This window comes from Sinocyclocheilus grahami, unplaced genomic scaffold (assembly GCF_001515645.1).
Source record: "Sinocyclocheilus grahami isolate Dianchi unplaced genomic scaffold, SAMN03320097.WGS_v1.1 scaffold65.1, whole genome shotgun sequence".
In the NCBI taxonomy this organism is placed as follows: Eukaryota; Metazoa; Chordata; class Actinopteri; order Cypriniformes; family Cyprinidae; genus Sinocyclocheilus; species Sinocyclocheilus grahami.
This window is the reverse complement of record NW_015505244.1, coordinates 11,844-32,597: the sequence shown is the minus strand read 5'-3', so window position 1 is coordinate 32,597 and position 20,754 is coordinate 11,844. Positions and strand designations below refer to the sequence as shown.

The window sequence follows — 20,754 nt, the reverse complement described above, 5'->3', positions numbered from 1 at the left end:
GGATCATGAATAAGTTTTGCATTATGATTTTATCATTTTCATCCATAATGTGGAAAAAAATCTCTAATTACTGTAATACAGTAATGAAAGCAAACTTGTTTGGACCTGGTTTTTCTTTCTTTTTTCTTCTTTTTTTTACAACAAAAATACAATTTATAACTAATACTACCATGATGTATACTTGTAATATATAAATGTATTTATTTATTGAATTTTATTTGTAATAATTATTTATTTATTTATATATTTTTTTGCATTATAATAGGCTTCTGACATCCGGAGGGTTAACTGTGCTTAATTGCTATGAAAATTGCTAAATTTATTTTATTTTGAGTCTGGAATATGGCCCAGGCATTATTTATATATCATTTTGTATGTATTTTTCTCAGTACAAGAATTTATTTGCATTATAATAAGCTACTAACCAACAGAGAGTTAAATGTGCTTAATTGCTGCAAAAATAATGTCATACTATAAATAAACCTTAAATAGTCTTTTATTATTATAAATATTATTAAATATATTCTTTATTTTTATTCTATTTTGAGGTTGAAATATGCCCCATATATACAAATTTATTATTGAAATATACCATTGTTAACCATCATTTGTAATTCATGCTGATGTTATGTCAGTGTGGAAGTGTATCTGGCTCTCCTGATGAAACCAAGGCTTGAGAGACAGTGCTTATTTTGTTTGTCTCATGTGCTCGATGTACTAACATTCTTCGTTCAGGCTACACTAATCGCCGCACGCTTGGAAAAGCTACCTGCTTTTCACAATCCATTCATCCCCTCAGTCAACTCATCTGTCCATTCATGTGGCCCATGGCATGTTTGGCTGCCAGTCACTCTTTCCCCAAAGTCCCCTATAGCACTACAGTCTCCTCTACCACCCTCCTTCCCTGCTAGATTCTTGGCCATTTGTGTTTGACCCCCCCGTCTCTCTTTTGCATCTGACTGGTTTGCAGCTGGTTCTTCGAGGCATGAGCGAAGCCTTAATTGACAAGCGAGTAGCTCCAGCCCTTATTACCTTGTGCAGTGGTCCTGAATTGTGAGTTAACCGCAGCTATGAGACACTTTAAAAACCAAATATCCTGTCTCCTCTTCGCATTCACTTGGTTGGATATTTTGTATTTTTTATTTTGTATTTTCTTAAGGGGGGTGTGTATTTGGATATTTGTTGACCGTTTCTGTTTTGGTTTTCATACTGACATGGGAATGATCATGTGGCATTAATCATCTTGCTTACCACATATTCCATCAAGTGATTGGCATCTCATGGTTCCGTTCCATTCATGCATTTTTTTATCATTTTAGTGGAGAAATGTATGGTTTCTTTTGGATGTGTAGTGACGGATTTTCTGTTTTCAGCTCAGTGAGGATATCAACAATACCTGCCTTTGGAACAATTATGGAAACCGTAACGCAAAAAGAGGTACATGTCTTCCGTATTACTGATACCTTACACAATCCACATATATTTGTGTATATATATATCCCAACACAGTTCTGGGCTTTTAAGAAAAATATCGAGAGGGGAAAAAATTTAAATTAGATAGATATGTATATATGTGTGTATGTATATTTGTATTAGGGCTGTCAGTCGAATCGAAAATGTTTAATCTGATTAATCACATCCTTTTTCGGTGATTAATCGCGATTAATCGCACACTTCATGAAATTAAGCATAGACCATTTATTTTGTTTCAAATGTTTATTTTGTCATCATTTGCTATATCCAGCAAAGTAAAGCACATATGAAAGAAAAAAAAATCTGAATTTTATAGTATGTGTACAGTGCAACACCAAAGCGGTTTTTTACATTTTAGAGAAGACAAGTTGCGATACCGAACAGGACCACATGGAGATGCCAAAAAAAAAACTAAACCTGCTGACTGCATATATCAGGGCTATAGTGGTGAGGGAATTTCCCTTGCGATAATTTTGCGTGGCTCAGTAGCGCTGTAGGCGGTATTATCGCCATACATATATTTATTTTGTTTCAAATGTTTATTTTGTCATCATTTGCTATATCCAGCAAAGTAAAGCACATATGAAAGAAAAAAAAATCTGAATTTTATAGTATGTGTACAGTGCAACACCAAAGCGGTTTTTTACATTTTAGAGAAGACAAGTTGCGATACCGAACAGGACCACATGGAGATGCCAAAAAAAAAAACTAAACCTGCTGACTGCATATATCAGGGCTATAGTGGTGAGGGAATTTCCCTTGCGATAATTTTGCGTGGCTCAGTAGCGCTGTAGGCGGTATTATCGCCATACATATACATATATAGGGACTGTCATTCACGGTCTGTTTAGGCTTGTTAAGTGCAAATCTACGGAGCCTCTGTACAAATCAGCATGGTACACATTATGTTATCATTACTAACTTGTTTAATTTTCAGTCCACATGCATGAAGTGTAAAACGAGAAGGGAATAACCTTACAAAAAAAGAAAACACGCAAAAATTGCGGTTGCTGCGCTCGTTCGCTTTAACCGGTTCTTCTTAGTGAACCGTTTGAACCAGTTCACCAAATCGGACTGAATCGTTTGAAACGGTTCGCGTCTCCGGTATGCACTAATCCACAAATTACTTAAGTTATTCACTTTTTTTTAACGTGGCTGACACTCCCTCTCAGTCTAAATAAACCAATATCCCGGAGTAATTAATTTACTCAGTCAAACAGTAAAAAACAGTGACTGAACTGCTGTGAAGAGAGAACTCAAGATGAACACGAGCAGAGCAGCATGTGTGCAGCATGCAGAGTAATGAACGTACACGCCCACTGCTGGAGCGGTTCTCGTTTCGAGTCAAGAACCGGTTGCATCGGTTTTTGGATCACCAGTACACTGAACCGAGAACCGTTTCTTTCGGACGCGTCCGATTTGAGAACCGATGAGCTGATGATACTGCGCATGCGTGATTCAGGGTGAAGCTACCGAACAGATTGCCTACTATGACTGACACCGCACGTCTGAACTAGGGTTGTGACGGTGAGGAAATTTTCCCACCGGTTAATCGACATGTGACAACACCGGTAATACCGATATCACCGTGGGGGCGTTCCCTCTATTTTCCTTGCTTTCCTTCGCATTTAAATAGCTTGTAAAAGCGGTGTGCGCATTTTACTTTCACTTTCAAATAGCGGCAATTCGGAGTAAAGCAATTTAAAGCAAGTTTTTAGCTCGTTTAAATTTTCCCTCTTTTCCTCGCTTTCCTTCGCTTTTAAATAACTTTTGACTTTCACTTTTGAATTAGCTGCAGTTCAGCGTCAATTGCTTGAAAGCAACAACAAAATACAACGTCAAACTCACTTTAGCCTATATATGAAACATAGAACTTTTATTAACAAAACAAATAAAAATACACCATGCTATAGGGCAAGTTATGCCTAATATAAAATAACAAATAACTTACATAGTTTAAATAGGTATCAAAATCCAAAATATTGCCAAACAGGCGCTTTTGCATTTCGTTTCGAAACTAAATCGTCCGCGATCGTCTTGTCTGTCTCACCCCTCTCTTCTTGTCAGTCAGCTTGACTGAAATCTGATCTGTGTGATGCTACTGTCGTGCATTGAGCAGCCACGTTCAGTTTTTAATTGTAGTGTCTGTTCTTTTACTGAATTAAATGATTTTTATTACTATAAAAAATCGAAACGACGGTGTGGGTCGGTGACGCGGTGGGCAAGTGACGTAACCGGTGTTGCGGCTAAACACCGGTATCACCGTCAACACCGTCTTATCGTGGCAAGCCTAGTCTGAACCGAACTGGTTCTTTTGGACAACTGATTCTGTGCTAACCGAAGACTTGAATGAAGGGCAATCTAGCGAAACGTAAATTTATTTAATAACAAATAAATCGCAATGGATTATGTATAGTAAGTGGATTATGGTTTCTGCGCTGATGACTACTAATTTATTTACTTTATATCTTCAAGACTTAAATCCTGGTATGCACATCAAAACTTAATTGTAAACTTTTCAGATCATGATTATGATGTTTTAACTGACTGAAGTTATGATTACTGACTTTATATATTTGAATGTGTATTTTCATCCCGGCCCGGGACGATAGACTTGATATCATTACGTCATCGCGAATGACGTCATTACGTTAGGGCGTAAAAGAACCGATGAACCGTTTTTTTTTAACCGGTTCATTGAAACGAATTGTCCGAAAGAACCGGACTTCCCATCACTTACAAGCACGTGACGTGAGGGCTCGCGCTCTTCAGAGACAATCACAGAATGTGACAGCGGTTGTGTTTTAAAGCCAAACACACTGGAATGAATAATTCACTGAAAACGCAACGCGAGTCTCTGTTCTCTCTGCAATCTCTGATGTAATCAGCCTGGTTTCCTTTATATTAGCGCTGTTTTGGACGGATTGTTTGAATGCATTCGCTTACTGGATCATTGGACTGAAAACTTTCCCGGAGTTTAGCAGCTTAAAAAATGATCTAATCGCAAGCAGAGAAGCAAAATTAGAATAGAAATTGTGCTTCAGTAATTTTGCGTTAATTGCGTTAAATTATTTTAACGCGTTAAGGATTTTAAACTTAATTGCATGCGTTAACGATGACGGCTCTAATTTGTATATATATATATATATATATATATCAAATAAATATAGCTTTCAAATTGAATAAAGAAACTCTTCTAAATATAAATTGTGACTAAGGTTTGCAAACTGTATAGAGAAGCTCTTATTTGTTTTTATGTCATGTGTATGTTTATTAGCTGCTAGAGAGAGTGAAAATGCAGCTGGCCTCTTTTCTGGAAGACCCCCAGTATCAGGACCAGCATTCTTTGCACATGGAAATCATCAAAACATTTGGAAGAGTAGGACCCAACGCAGAGCCCCGCTTCAGAGATGAATGTGAGTGTCATCACTATATGTTTACTTGCTTATGCAAAGTTTCTCACTATTTGCACAGACAAAAACACCATAGCGTGTTGTAATGTGATGATAACAGTACCGTCATGCTTCTGTGACTCTGTTTGCCCTTTAGTGCACGTACATTAGTGCGGCAGATGTATTTTCTGTCTTTCATGTCCTGTTCTCTCTCTGTTTTTTTCCACAGTTGTTCTTCCTCATTTGCACAAACTGGCTCTGTGCAACAACCAGCAAACGGTGGAGAGTAAAAGAATTGACATTGCCACTCAACTGTTTGAGGCATACAGCGCCTTATCCTGCTGTTGTATCTTTTATAGTCACATAAGAGAGACGTTTGACTTACAATTTTGCCTGTTTAGAACCACTTTTTACTGTTAATCACCTTTCATCTTGCCTCACATAGCATGGTTTTGACTATTATGTTAGGAATAGTTCACCCAAAAATGAACATTTGTACTCGCCCTCAGACCATCCAAGCTGTAGATAAGGTATAGACGAAGTTTAGTTGGGAACAGATTTGAAGAAATATAGCATTACTCGCCAATGGATCCTCTGTAGTGAATGGGTGCCGTCAGAATGAGAGTCCAAACAGCTGATAAAAACATTAAAAGAATTCACAAGTAATCCACACAACTTCATTCCATCAATTAATGTCTTGTGAAGAGAAATGCTGCATGTTCAAGTGTTTTTATTGTTTTTGTAAGCCTCGGTAAAGCCCAGCGCTTTGCATTTCCAAAATTTCCAGAAGTTGATTTTTCTCTGAGAGGGAACATTTTGATTACAAATTGAAAACAGATAGGCTGCGGAATTGGACTGTACACCTCCACTGCTGATGTTTGGGAGCAGAAGCCATCTTTCACCGGTTTCTCTACTGATTTTGTGGCGTATGGCAGCTTGCACAGTATAACCACAGTTTTACCTCCAATTTCAACTTAAAAACAGATACTGAACACAGTCTGTGTGGCCACTTTCTCTCTGTGCTTTTTGAATTTTTGAGCGATGGTCAACTATTTTAGCTGGACAGGAGTCTCCAAAGCTGGATTTGCATTCTCACTCTCTTTTTTTTTTTTTTTTCCACCTTTTTTTCCTGAGTGCTTCATCGTTGCGAAAATGTTTGCATAATCCCACTGGCAGTGAAAGAAAGAAAATAAACCTCAGCCATTTTTGTACACTAAATTGCAGGGTGGATGGCAGAATTTGTCGTTAAACGCTCTGTGATGTTGTTCGTTTGAGTGAAGAGAGCCTAGCCCAGCCCTTTGGTCAGGATTCCCAGCACACATGCCTTTGCAGATGCTCTTTTGTCTTGTTCTCCCCCCATCTTTATCCGTTTCATTTTATTTTTGTCCGCTGTGTCACAGTTGAGACCCCCCTGTAGCAGTGGCTTGCCCCCCAGGCAGTTTTGTGAAACCTCGTCCTGTCTATGTTTTGAGGTTTTGCATGCAGCATGATAGATATGAGGTTTAGTCTGGATCGGTGGACTGTATACTGGTGTGTATTTACTGTAAAAGTGCAAGTCATTAGGGAAGGCGATAGAGGTTTAACTGTGCAAATTTCTCACGGTTCATATCAAGTTTTGCGGTGGTCATGGTTTCGGTTTGGTCTCTTTTAGGGGTGCACGATCATCAAGCTTTCAGCAGATACCAATAACTCATGTTAAGACTGTGTTTGATGTTTAATTCATTTGCGGTTTTTGGTAGATTCAGCTGAATTACCAGTTATTCTTGAAAATCAAAATTCATACATATTTTGAATTATTGTTTATATTTTCAGATTAATTGTGAGCAGAGCTCATGTGTTCATTTAGTAAAAATTTTATAGTTTGCTGTATTATGAATGTATTTTCAGCAAATATTGGTATATGTGGTTTAATGATCATTTATTTTAAAATAATTAATTAATTAATTGGTATATCATGTAATATCATGGTGTATCATGTAATAATTGATACATCATGTAATTAATTTAATTGAAGATTAACAGCCATAACTGTAGGTTTAATATACTTTTAAATTTTGAATTACTTTTTTTTTCAGTCTTTTTTGTTTTCACTCAGTGACTAATAGTTTTGTTGTAGCTTTGTTTTTCAGTGTTTTAGTTTCAATTTATTTAATGAAACATTTATAGATCCACAGTCATAATTGTAGGTTTATTATGGTATTCAATTTTAAATTCGTTTTTATTTTATTTTATTTTCAGTCTTTTTTGTTGTTGTTGTTTTCCAGTGTTTTGTCATTTAAATTTAATGAAACTGTCACAGATTAACAACACTAATTATAGGTTGATTATAGTTTTACATTTAGTTTTTATTTTATTTTCATTTTTTTGTTGTTGACTTTTTCTGTTATATAGTTTCAATGTATTACATTTTTATTTTAGAGTTTTAGTATTTATGCGCTGTTGTGTATCAATGACTGAAATTTAATTTGTTGCCATTTTGGGTTTTATTTTTAAAGTCATATTATATATTATTTTAAAGTCATAGTATATATTATTTCACATAGTGTGTGTGTGTGTGTGTTTATGGCTAGACGTGTATATTTCACAGGTATGTTTGACATAGTCTTTTCTTAACTCTGGGGCTTTAGTTATTTCTGAAGAACTCATGGTAAATCATTTCCTCCCTGGTCTGAGATGTTTGAGGACTGATATGGAGCAGCTCTCTCCGGAGCATGAGGTATTAAATTAAAAAAAAAATGTTTTTCATGTCTGTATGACATAATTACAACAACCACCCATAATCGTTAATTAAATACAGATGCATAACATTATATCCTTTTCCTAAGCCTGGTCTCTTGTCGTCTTAAAGTTTTATCATGCTGCATGTCATATAACCCAATTTCTATGTATTTAATTTCCTTTGCCTAGTAATGTCCAGCTGATGTGCGTGTGTCTGCGTTTATATCAGACTTCCCAGCAGTGCTCTAAGAATACTCCCTCCTTTTCCCGTTTGTCCTTTAGGTTATTCTGAGTTCCATGATAAAGGAGTGTGAAATAAAGATGGAGAACAAAGGCATTGGAGAGGCACAAGGGTGAGAAGACACTCTTTCATTTTATTCATAGTCACCGGGTTTTGTGTTTACTGCAAATGGAGCCTCAAATCACTACATGCAAGAGGAAAATCTAATGAATACAGTGTCTGCTTCTCCTGTACTGAAAAAAAAAACAAGTGAATAAGTGCTCATTCAGTAGCAGAGTAAAAATAAATAATTTCACAGGAGTTCTCAAGCACTACAGCACTCAGGAAGGCTTTTCGCATGCTAATTTCCTCAATTTATCTGTTTGAGTTCAGCTTGGGTTTGACTCAGTCTCTCCACTGCTAGGAGAGTTCCCATCAGGCATTGCAGGGCACTGGTTTAGCCACATGATTATTGCAAACCCACTCCATTTGGGCTGTGCCTGTAGGCCAATGGTAATGCTGCTTCATATTAGACTTGTAGCAGCTGTGTAAAGCTACATGGAATCATACACTGTTATTTGTGACCCTGGACCACAAAACCAGTCATAAGGGTCCATTTTTTGATATTGAAGATAGGACAAAAGGACTTGTTAGGATAGGACAATATTTGGCCGAGATACAACTATTTGAAAATCTGGAATCTGAGGGTGCAAAAAAATCTAAATATTGAGAAAATTGCTTTCAAAGTTGTCCAAATGAAGTTCTTAGCAATGCATATTACTAATCAAAAAATAAGTTTTGATATATTTAAGGTAGGAAATTTACAAAATATCTTCTTGGAACATGATCTTTACTTAATATCCTAATGATTTTTGGCATAAAAGAAAAATCAATAATTTTGACCCATACAATATTTTTTTGGCTATTGCTAAAAATATACCCAAGCGACTTAAGTCACATTTATGTAATAGCTCTACTCCAAATTTGGTGCGGAGTGTTTTTTTCTTATATAAAAGGTAGTATAATATGCACTAAATGGATTTTTATTTGCTGAAGTTTGCCATTTTCAAGAGTTTAATGACTTGAAGAAGTGAGAGAGAGGGTATGTACAGTCAGATTTTCGCTGGCTAAGGACTCTCTCTAAATGAGGGTTTCCAAAACTAAACGTACCCGGCTTGCAAACTCGTGTGGCACTCTCTAAAATCTTTAATCTGTATGATGTGGCTTGATTATAAACAGCACTTGTCTTTTAAATTTCACAGTTGGTATCGTAGCAACGCTTCCAGTGGTTTTGTTTCATGCCTCTGTGAGATATTTATAAATGTTTGAACTTTATAACTGCAGTGAAGTCTATCATTGTGACTGTCACTACAAGTCATGATACATCAGTCGAGTCTGCCTCTCACAAATGGTGTGGGTTGTTCTACCACGGGTTAGCTGGGATTCTTTTTTTATGTTTAATTAGTTGGGCGGGTGACATTTTAACCATGAATGTTTTGCGGGAACCAGTTTGAGAGAGCAAGACTTTATAAAAAGATGCAAAAGATATAGTGATTGACCGATATTGATATTTTATAACCGATACGATACCAATTATTTGCATGTTTATGTGCCCGATAACCGATATGCAGAACCTATATTTATTTACTGTTATAAAGTAAATAAATGACTGCGTGAAGTAAGAACATACTTCACTTTGGTTTTTCCACTTTTCAGTCATCGTCTTTATTGGGAGAGGATCTTGACGGATTATCTACGTGACTCCGACTTCACGAGACTAACAATGAGCATAGACAGAGAGAGAATTCAATTCAGCGCTTTTATTTCCAACATGCGCTCATTCATGGCTGCATATTATTTAATTCAGGCAAGGTTACATCTTTATTGGGACAGGACTTGACGGATTATCTTACGTGACTCTGTGAGTTGGTCTCTATTTCTTAGAGCCAAGCTGCATAATCTACATATCAGTCATTTATATAATGCATCTAATTTGTGCATAAATGGCTGTTATGTTAAATAAAGTTTACTAACTATAGCAACTATATCAAGTCCCTGCACGCCGTTGTTGTTGTCTCGTCTCCCCTCAGACGCGCTGCAATGGCGATCCTGCGCGCAATTCTCAAAACGCCCACAAGATGGCGGCGTTTATCGGGGAATCCGATATTACAAAACCGATATCCGATTATGGTAAAATGCTTAAATATCGGGAAAATATCGGTAAATTGATATATCGGTCGATCTCTAAAAGATAACCCCCCTGGTTTCACAGACAAGGCTTAAGCCTAGTCCCCGACTAAAATGTAAATCTGAGCTGTTTCAACTGAAAGAAACTTGCACTGATTGATCTTGAAATATGTCAGTGCCCTTGTTTTGTCTCAAGATGCACACCAGTAATGTTTTTTCTAAGGCATGTTTATAAAAATTACTTGAAAATCCTAATTGAACTATGGCCTAGTCCTGGCTTAAGCTAAGCTCCGTCTGTGAAACCGGGTCAAAGTGATTTATTGAATTTCTGGTGTTTTTAACCATTCAACAGAAATGGTGGTGAAATCTTCACTCTAAAATGATCCTATTCATCACATAACTATGTGTTATCTCTCTTTTCGTGTGACCTTACAAAGTTTTATTCACGACCGATCTGCCAAAAAAAGTGAAACTATAAAGTGACAACGGATATATACAAAAAATAAAAAGAAATAAATAAATATTAAGCAGCTCAATTGCATTCAACTTTGATAATAATAAGAAAATTCAGCTTTGCCATCACAGGAATAAATTGAATTAAATATATTTGTTAAATTGTAATAATATTTCACAATTGCATTTCATAATATATATATATAGTTTAAAAAATAATCAAGTAATGTGTTTCTTTTTTACGCTAAATACAAGAAAGCATTATAATTTTAATTTTTAGAATGTAAACAAATATTATTTTAATAATATTAATACATAATATTTATGAAATAATTTTTAGAATATAATTAATAATAATGTAGCATTTAAATGAACCATAATGACATATGACAATGCATAGTGATTCATCTTTTATTTTTACTGAAATATTTTACTGTATGACAAATGCCACACAGAGAGTGGAAATGAAAGAGATTCAGTGAATTAGAATCGGTTAATTGAAACAAACGGATTTCCAGAATGAAAATGAACTTATATAAACTCTATCATAAAACTGCACGTAACACTCAAGCGTTGGGTGGCCAGTATCATCTTTGCCTGTCCGGCCCTGTCAGCAGCCGGTGCTTACACTGCCCTTGAGTGGCGGGTGGATGTTCTGACCTATGAATGCTGTTCTGTCTCTTTTCAGGTCCATCTCTATTGCAGCGAGTCTGGTGGGTGAGGATGCAAAGACCAAGTTTCTAAGTAAGATGGGCCAGCTGACCACCTCAGGTGCCATGCTGGCGAATGTTTTCCAGAGGAAGAAATGAAAGCTGCTTGGGGTGTTTCCCACGACCCTCCACTTTCTGGGATCTCCTACTTGAAGTCAATCGTCTGCCTTTCTTTTGTTCGTCTTTGATTTGATAGGCTATATTTTTAACATATTTATGTCTTACATTTTTTTCCAGCTTCCAAAGAAATTTGCACTCATGTGTCAATGTTTTCCTTTTTTTTTATTATGATTTTATTTCAGAGGCTTATTTGCATCCACTGCACCTGTTTTTGTTAGTTTTTTGGACAATGTGAACTTTATGAAATCAAAACAATGATTCCTTCCTCGTCTTGCTGTCTTTTATGCGTTGCTGTGTCTCTGGAGAATATTTTCTACATAAGTGTGTAAAATTGTCTGGGGTTTTGCTTCTCTTATTTTGGATATGCTCCAACAATAAATGACTGTAAAATACAGTGAATCGAGAGAACAGTACCCAATATCATGTATATTTGATTCGTGTCATAAGATAATAAAAAGCAAAGACCACTTGTGTACTTATGTACTTCTGATTCGGTGTGTCGTCTCTTGAACTCTCGAAGATTGCCTTTCAGATGTTTTTTTGCTTTCTTAGACATCTGGTTTAGTCATAATAAATCTGCATTTAAGGACTTCGGATAAAGCAAATCAGTAGCTCGTTGTTTGTTCCTCATACTATCTGGCTCCGAGGTTCATATCAGTTTATATACTATCTATATACGGTCTTTAATGCAACTGAATTGTGCTGCATATTTTACCATACTTCGACAGGTGTTACTACAATAAACGCTTAGCCTTGAAAACCAACGAAAAAACATGAGAACATCAAAGATGTGGCTTGTTTTACCTCTGCATTTGGAGAAAAGGTTTCAAAGTTCAAGGGCCCTTTGATCACATGGTCAGCACGATCCTACAGAAGCCTTTGTTTTGGATGATTTATTGACTGAACTAGAACAAAATTTGCATATTAATTTTAATCTTTAACTTTTGTGTTTACCTTCATCGCTAGTGTAACATTTCTTCTTTCATGCAATTCCTGGTTTAAAAAAACAAGAGAGCTCATATTTGTATAAAATATTTTCTTTAGCACGAGGTGACCTGCGCATAATTTGGAGCTGATCCACTATGGTAGTGTGTGGAAATTTCACCAGCAGGGATAAGTTACTCATGAGCGCAGGGCAAGAGTTGAAGAGGACTGTGAGTCAGATGCCAGGAACATTTCCAGACCCGGAGAGAGGAGAGAGCGGCTGCATAAAACCACGGGAACATTCTCCCTCTCCATGTTTTTATTCCTGTTGACTGAGGGCATAACAAGACAACAAACAGGAACTAAAAAGCCTAAAGCTCTCTCCAAAAACTTTCAAGTTAGCAAAAACATTTTACGGGTGAGAGGATAAATGAAAAGAGTCAAAATTATGACACAATACTCATAATTATAAGTCAAAACTAGGCGATGCTAAATCATATTTGAGATTAAAAAAAAGTCAAAATGCCATAGCCATAATCATCATCATATAAAACCCAAAACTATGAGTCTAAATATGGCATACTAAGCCATAATCATGAGATGAAAAGTGACAAAAAGTTTACATTTGACACAGATAAACTGTCAAAATTATGACAAAAAGGTGAAATTATGAAAAGTCATAATTATGACAGCTGAAATTGAGAGAATAAGTTATTTTGATTTTGAAATTGTGAGATAAAATGTCATAATTATACTTGTTATAGTTAACTGTAATTATTGTAATAATATTAGTAATTATTGTGATTTTAATCTCATAATTTTGACATTTTATCTCATGATTCTGGCTTAATATGTCTTATCTTTACTCAGTTTTAGCTACATAATTTTTTATGCCATGTTTATGTCTTTTTATCACATACTTTTGATCATTTTATGTCATAATTTCAACTTTTTTGTTTCATGATTATGGCCTAGTATGTCATATTTTGACTTTTTATCTCAATTATTTAGTTAATCTTAGTTAGTTAATTATTTAATTAATCTCAATTATTATTTAGTATGTCATAATTATGACTTTTCATTCAATAAATTATTTTTTTTATATCATAATTAGCATTTTGACAATGAAAAAGACTGAATTATCTGATATTTTATGTGACTTATTGACCTTCACACAGTCATGAGTGGCTGCACTATACATGTCCGACCCCCCCCCCCTCCCCAAAACATATCACAATTAATTTTAATCATGAAAGCATAACATAACATTAGGTTGGGTTGGTTGCGTGTTGTTGTTTTTTTTATGCTTGAACAATCAGTCTGTTGTGACATCTCTACATCTGCATGACATAACAGCTTAGAAAAGCCTCCAGGAATTGAGTACACCTGATCTGCATGTGGGGTGGTGCGGTAGCAGCATGAAGGAGAGCGCATGGATGCCAAAACTTGCCCATCAGCTTTTACCGATGACTGTTATTCAAAGCAGGCAGCGGTGGCTTAAAGGAAAAGCATGGCAGCTTTGTGCTTGAAAGCAAGAGGATGGTAAATTAGTGAAAAGTTCTGGCAATGTTTCAAACACCCCCACCAACATCTCGAGAGCATCGCTATCTGCCCCATTTGCCCACTTAGACAGATGCCAAGTGAGCAATTATGAGCTGACAGTTAAGCAAGATAAGAATTACAGGCAAACAACTCACAGTTTAACATTACATAGAATGACCTTCTGTTCAGAGAGGCCACAGACTAGTGGACCATTACTTTAATCTGATTAAGAAACATTCTTTTTCATTTAATGTTATTCTTCTGAAAACCGTGTAAGGTCCAGGACCAGAAAACCAATTTGAAAAAGAGCACAGTTTCCTTATAAGTTGAGGTTAATGTGCATTTCACTAGAGAAATTCAGTTTTACCTACTGAAACGAATGGAAAAATGAGGCGATATTATGTATAGGCCTGCAAAATATTTAATGCACAAAATATGGAGTTTGTCATAGTAAACACAGGAAACAGTAAACTACTGTATTTGCATTACATACCAGTGTATTTATGACTACCATAATAAATATAATTTGAGTTGTGCCAGGATAGCAGGTTGCATAGCAACCATTAACAACCTAGCATTTGATTGGACGAAAATCTGTGTAGTGCAGGATGAGTCATCTTATATGTAATAGAGTTTACATCGCCAATTCTTTTTTTTTCCGCCACTGAATAAAAAAAAATAAAAAAGGTAGGCTACCTAGCTGTGACCTCTCACGTTTTTACTCACAGTTGCGAGTTTAATTCTGACTTTTCTTCTCAGAATTTATATATTTTCAAGAGTCGCAATTACTTTTTTTTTTATCCCATGGTGGAAACAAGCTTCCATGATTGAGGCTAGACTCTAAAAAATGCTGGGTTAAATACAACCCAGTGCTGGGTAAAATAGGGACAAACCCAGCAATTGGGTTGTTTAGACCCAGCGGTTGGGTTACTACCCAGAAGGTTGGGTTAAACATTTAACCAAACCGCTGGGTCAAAACAGCCCAATTGCTGGGTTTGTCCCTATTTAACCCAGCACTGGGTTGTATTTAACCCAGCATTTTTTAGAGTGTATGTTCAAATTGTATGCTTGCTCTTTTTTTCTTCTTTTTTTTTTTAAGAAAACGATAAACATTTTAAACAGTAGTATATTACAGTTTTTGTTTATTCTTAATTCAGTTTTAATTTGGCAGTCCAATCAAATTATGAGTCAAGACAAGAGAGATGTTATTTAAGTTCATCCACACAGAAAGTTGAGGGGCAAATCAAGTGCATTGCATTATGCTCTGTTGCATGTACACTAGCAAACAGACTTCACTTTTGATTTATGGGGTTTTAACGGTACCTCACAACTTAAAAGTACAATGTATCTTCACTGCACTTTGGCTATAAGCACAAACTAACACGATACATGTGCTGGACGTGGCGCGGTGAAATAAACTGCTACAGAGTTGAACGCTAGTGACTGACAGTGATTGTCTGGTTATATGAACATCACCCCGTTTATATGTGGACTACTTTGATTACGAGAAATGGGAGGAGCGTGTGAAAAAACGGAGCAGAATCCACATGACTAGTGCAGTGGAAACACAGGGAGAGCTGCAGTCGAGGCGTGGGTGAGTGAACATCATGGGACATATTCTCAGTGAATGAACTAACGTTACAGCAGTTTGGAGCTTCACCCCTTCATCCCAGAGCGCACAGCTGCTGAACTCACTGGACAATATAACAGCACTGAAGCTGAGATTACAGAGTCCTGTTTTAAAGTTTAGAATAATGAGAGTGAATTTTTCTGCTAGTTGGATATTTCAAGGATGGATCACACACTTCGTTCTTGCTCTGTGCACGCAGGTAGGTTTGCAAATGATTCTTATAAATCAAACTTTGTTTTTGAATTGTATGGGATTAATATAAACTTTAGCTATATATATTTTTGCACTCTGTTTACTGGAAACTTCTTTCACCTCAGTGCTAAACTACCTTATTCCCTTCTATTTATTTCAGCGCTTTGTTGCGGAAACGGGTTGTGTATACTTAGTGCTGTAGTTCCGATTCGTGAATGACTCGTTCGTTTGAGTCGGATCTTTGCAATGAATCTCAAAAACTGGTCTGATCGCTTCGTTCGATCTGACTGAATCGCCCCGAACGGTTCTCGTGTCGACAACTTCTGACCTGTTTCTCTCGGACAAGTCCAGTTCGTAGTGAATCAAGATTCGTTAATATAGAAGCGTTTGTAGTGAACCGAGGATTTGACTAATGGGGCGAAAATTAAGTAACTTAATAGCCGAACGGCGGAAATGTTAAAAATATAGCGCGCTGCAAATAAGTGTTTGTGACTTTATTGACTGTTTTGTCAACACGAGCACGAAGCGGGTTGGTTTTAATAAACCGAATTTCATCTTTTCAGTTAATTTTAACATGGTTTAACATTATTAAATCTAAGATTAATTGTGGCTGCAACAAACTAAACTGGGACACATTACCTGGAAACTTCTTTATCACCTCAGTGCTAAACTACCTTATTCCCTTCTATTTATTTCAGCGCTTTGTTGCGGAAACGGGTTGTGTACACTTAGTGCTGTAGTTCCGAATCGTGAATGACTCGTTCGTTTGAGTCGGATCTTTGCAATGAATCTCAAAAACTGGTCTGATCGCTTCGTTCGATCTGACTGAATCGCCCCAAACGGTTCTCGTGTCGACAACTTCTGACCTGTTTCTCTCGGACAAGTCCAGTTCGTAGTGAATCAAGATTCGTTAATATAGAAGCGTTTGTAGTGAACCGAGGATTTGACTAATGGGGCGAAAATTAAGTAACTTAATAGCCGAACGGCGGAAATGTTAAAAATATAGCGCGCTGCAAATAAGTGTTTGTGACTTTATTGACTGTTTTGTCAACACGAGCACGAAGCGGGTTGGTTTTAATAAACCGAATTTCATCTTTTCAGTTAATTTTAACATGGTTTAACATTATTAAATCTAAGATTAATTGTGGCTGCAACAAACTAAACTGGGACACATTACTTACAGTGAAGTCCGAATGATGACGCAATGACAAGAGAATCGATGAATCTTTTTTGAACCGGTTCATTGAAATGAACCGTTCAAATGAACCGCTTCGCAGAAATAGCTGGACATCCTGTCACTAACTTAGTCTGTTGTCCAAAATTGAGAAGACATACCTAGACAAAAGTGCTTTCTAGGCTGACCACTCACTAGGTTTTTGAGACACATCCCCACTCTGTCCTTCCCTGTCAGATTTTTCTGAACTTTTCCCTGGAATCTGAATTGTTGCACACTTTGAGGGGAACTCCATGTGGTGTTTCTGGCATTGTGCTTTGTTCATGATGGTTTTATCCTCAAGTGTGCAGTGTGTTTTTTTAATATATATATATATATATATATATATATATATATATATATATATATATATATATATATATATATATATATATATAAAAAATCATTGGATCTTTCCACCAAATGTAAATGTGATACTCATCAAATGTAAATTATCATTACATTCCTAGGAATAGAGTAAAACTCCAGCTTAAAACTCCAAAACTCTCAAAAACTTTTGCTCCATGCAAACATTTCGGGAAAAAAACCTAATATTGGAATTTGACAACATCTATTATATTGTATTTATATATTGTATATTATATTGTAATACATATCAAATTTTACAGATCTTTTTTTTTTCATTCATTCATATTTTCATTCATTCAGTTGTTTTCGGAGTTATCTAATGTTGCATCAGGTCAAAAGTTTTAGCATGTTTTCTTTTGCATCACACGCAGGTCTGAATATGTAGTTGCCAGGTTGTGTTTTGTTGAACTATTTATAAGCTAAATTATTTATAAATGACTTTTATTTATATATTATTCAGTTGTAGAATACAGTAACACAACATTGCTATCTTTTTGCATTCAAAAGAGAACAAATGCAAAGCAATGCACATGACTTGACTGAACTGAGTCATTAGAACTGTGAGTTATCTGAGTGCTTCTGCTATATCCTGTGAGAACTGATTTCTCTGTGTCTGGTGCATATTCTCTAACATATAATTTTTCAGGGCGTCACTGACCATGATCTTATATATTTAGTCAATGAAAATATGTTTTGTTGCCCGAGTATAGCCTTACATTCGAATGTAGAGGATCAGAAATGAACTCTGGACATTCCTTTTGGGTTTCCTGTGTTTTTTCGCATGCGTTCATCAAAAGGTCTTTAGGTCCTTCAGCAGTGGTAGAAAAACCCTCAAAATGTAATCTTTAACTATGTATAAAATCTTAATAGAAACAAAGAGGAGAATATTTTCAAATATTCAATTTATTGAATGTTTATTGTAATTTATTGTTTTACATTTAAAGGTGATTTTAATTTAAAAAAATGACATTTAGACACACTGCAGTAGGAGTACGTGTGTGTGTGTATATATATTATACTGAGTTTCATGTACATCAAGGAATATAGGACATGTTTCATCATTTGAATAAATTGGTTTTAGTGAAGTGAACTAGTCCCTTGTTTAGACAAAACTTGTTATCAACAAATCTGATAAGGAAATCTTATTTCCTCATGAATTTCCATGATACCCACCGATTTTTCCAACTGGCATGATGGATACATCCATTGATCCATGATCAATCCCAGGAAAATGTTTGCTTCTGCTTTTTTTTTTTTGCTTTAGAGAGATAAAGAGAGCTTTTGTATTTCATAAATCGTCTTCTGTAGTCCCTATACAAACAATATTTCTCTTCCATTTCTATCATTTGAAAATATGTGTTGGCTAGAATACAGAAAACTTAAGGCTTGAAAGCAATTTATTTTTCACTGGATCGTGCAAAAAGTTGAATTTGAGCATTATTTCTACCTATTTTAACAGTCTACAAAGAAGCACCTGGTGCTTCAGCCAAGTCCTTTTCACCTCCACGAGAGCCCAGTATGCTGAGCTTGGCACTATTTTCTTTTTTTTATCATCTTTTACATGAGTGACAGCTAGATTTTCTCAGATTTGCACTGAATTAAAGGATTGCATTTAATTCTGCCCTGCTGTTAAACCGTGGAATGCTTTTGTGGTATCTGGAGGGATGTGGGTGGTGTTCTTTGCTTTTCTTCTTGCTTTTTTCTTCCTTTGAGTTGGGCAATACCCCCTCACCATACACACACTCCCCCACTCTTTCATTCCCTGATGCTTTTACCACTCAAATTATCCTTATTCCTTGAAGATTCTCATTCCCCGACCAGAGAATGTTCAAACAGGCCAAACTTTGTGTAGTTTTTCTGTTACTATATAAATCACCCAACAGACTGGAGATACAATGACCCCAAAAAATATCTGAATGCTTAAGCCACACTTAAAAATGCCTGAATGCCATTGCATCAGATTACTGAATAACCACTTGGCATGCAGTTTAAGAAAAATAACAAAAAAAAATTAAAGAAAGAATGTTTTCACAATAGTAAAATAAGAAATGTACTATTCAAAATTAAATTGATACTGATCAAACTTGGAACCCGTTGGTTAAAAGTCATTATAAACATGGCTCAGAAAGGTGTTAGTTTTATGTTGAGAAAAAGAATATGAGCTACCATTCAAAAGTTTGGAATTGAAAATAATATTTGTAAAAAACTCTTATGCTCACCAAGGCTGTGTTTGTTTGATCAAAAACACAGTAAAACAGTTATAATGTCAAATTATTACAATTTAAAATACGTTTTTTTTTCTGATGGCAAAGCTGAATTTACAGCTGCCTTTACTCCAGTCTTCAGTGTCACACGATCCTTCAGAAATCACTCTCATATGCTGATTTGAAACATTTCTTTTTATGAGTGCTAAATAGTTGTGCTTCTCCCATGGTAAATATCTGTCACTAAAAACCTCTCATGGGTGACCTGCGAGACTCTCAAAGCTGCACAATTCATTTAGTATCTGTCTATCATAAATGTGTGTTGCTGTAGTTTGGCATTACGTTTTGCCATTTAGCAGATGCTTTTATCCAAAATGACTTTTAAATGAGGAATATCACAAACATTTTATCATATAAGAGCCAATACGTTTGTTTAACTATTGTTGTAACTTTTAATTTCAGGCAGGGCTGGCCATAAGCTGCCAACAAAACGAATATGAGCACAACGGGGGATGCTGCAGAAAATGTGAACCAGGTGAGCAGCAATGCAGACTAGTTTATTATACTATGTAGAAGACACTATAAAACAATCCATACATTCATTTTATGGTGTGAGTGAAGCCTGTCTGGGAAAAATAAAATCAGGTCTAAATCGGCTCGTTTTTTCCCATTTTAAAAAGCAGAAGGATAAGAAAAAGAGGAAGAGGCCTACACACACCCAAACGAACTATAACCTAACTTCCACTATACAATTCAGAAGAACATCATCTTCTCAATATGCATTCACTGACCTTTTCCAATGACTTAAAGGGCTAACACATTTGCATCTTTAGATGGGCAACTTATTGCATGATTTTCCTTTGAATGCAGGAAAATACATTTTCGCCCATTGCGACGGCAGCTCGAGCACAAAGTGCCGTGATTGTGGCCATGAAGAATACCAGCCGGACTGGAACAGTGACACTAAATGTATTCCTCAGAAGTTCTGTGATGAGGGTCAGTGTCACATAATGTGTGTAAAGAAAGAATGTTGTTTAATTTTGCATTATATTTTGACACCACGCACCAATCATTCTCTGCAGGTAAAGGATTTAACCGCACTCGTTTACACAACCCTACAGCGGCTGAACCTTGTCAGTGCAAGCAGGGTTTCCACTGCTCTCTGATCAACTGCGAATACTGTGAGGCCATTAAAAAATGTCCTGCAGGAGAAGGAGTCGTATTGGGCGGTAAGAGCTTGTGGTGACTCTACATTGATAAAGGGATAGTTCATGACATGAAGGTGAACATAGAATGATAGAATTTTCATTTTAGGGTGAACTATACCTTTTATAAGCTTATTCAGAAGTTTAAAGTGGGAGCCATTAAGCATATGTCTTATAGATAGATGAAGTGTAGGCCTTCCCG

The 20,754-nt window shown here is 36.1% G+C and overlaps 2 protein-coding genes across 5 annotated transcripts in view; both read left to right on the top strand.

Annotated features, from left to right (window-relative positions):
* LOC107584935 (lisH domain and HEAT repeat-containing protein KIAA1468 homolog) overlaps window positions 1–11,525 on the top strand; it is a 56,232-nt gene extending 44,707 nt beyond the window's left edge. For all 4 annotated transcript variants that reach the window (XM_016271707.1, XM_016271706.1, XM_016271705.1 and 1 more), the window contains 6 exons: window positions 1,374–1,437; window positions 4,751–4,889; window positions 5,095–5,211; window positions 7,493–7,581; window positions 7,866–7,936; window positions 11,132–11,525. In XM_016271707.1, coding sequence (XP_016127193.1) covers window positions 1,374–1,437; window positions 4,751–4,889; window positions 5,095–5,211; window positions 7,493–7,581; window positions 7,866–7,936; window positions 11,132–11,252 — 601 coding nt within the window. In that variant the 3' untranslated portion in view covers window positions 11,253–11,525. The remainder of the gene's footprint in view (window positions 1–1,373; window positions 1,438–4,750; window positions 4,890–5,094; window positions 5,212–7,492; window positions 7,582–7,865; window positions 7,937–11,131) is intronic.
* A 3,720-nt stretch (window positions 11,526–15,245) lies between these two features.
* Window positions 15,246–20,754, top strand: part of LOC107584986 (tumor necrosis factor receptor superfamily member 11A-like) — a 15,170-nt gene continuing 9,661 nt past the window's right edge. Inside the window, exons 1-4 of the mRNA XM_016271790.1 lie at window positions 15,246–15,568; window positions 19,810–19,882; window positions 20,218–20,343; window positions 20,430–20,576. Coding sequence (XP_016127276.1) covers window positions 15,494–15,568; window positions 19,810–19,882; window positions 20,218–20,343; window positions 20,430–20,576 — 421 coding nt within the window. The 5' untranslated portion in view covers window positions 15,246–15,493. The remainder of the gene's footprint in view (window positions 15,569–19,809; window positions 19,883–20,217; window positions 20,344–20,429; window positions 20,577–20,754) is intronic.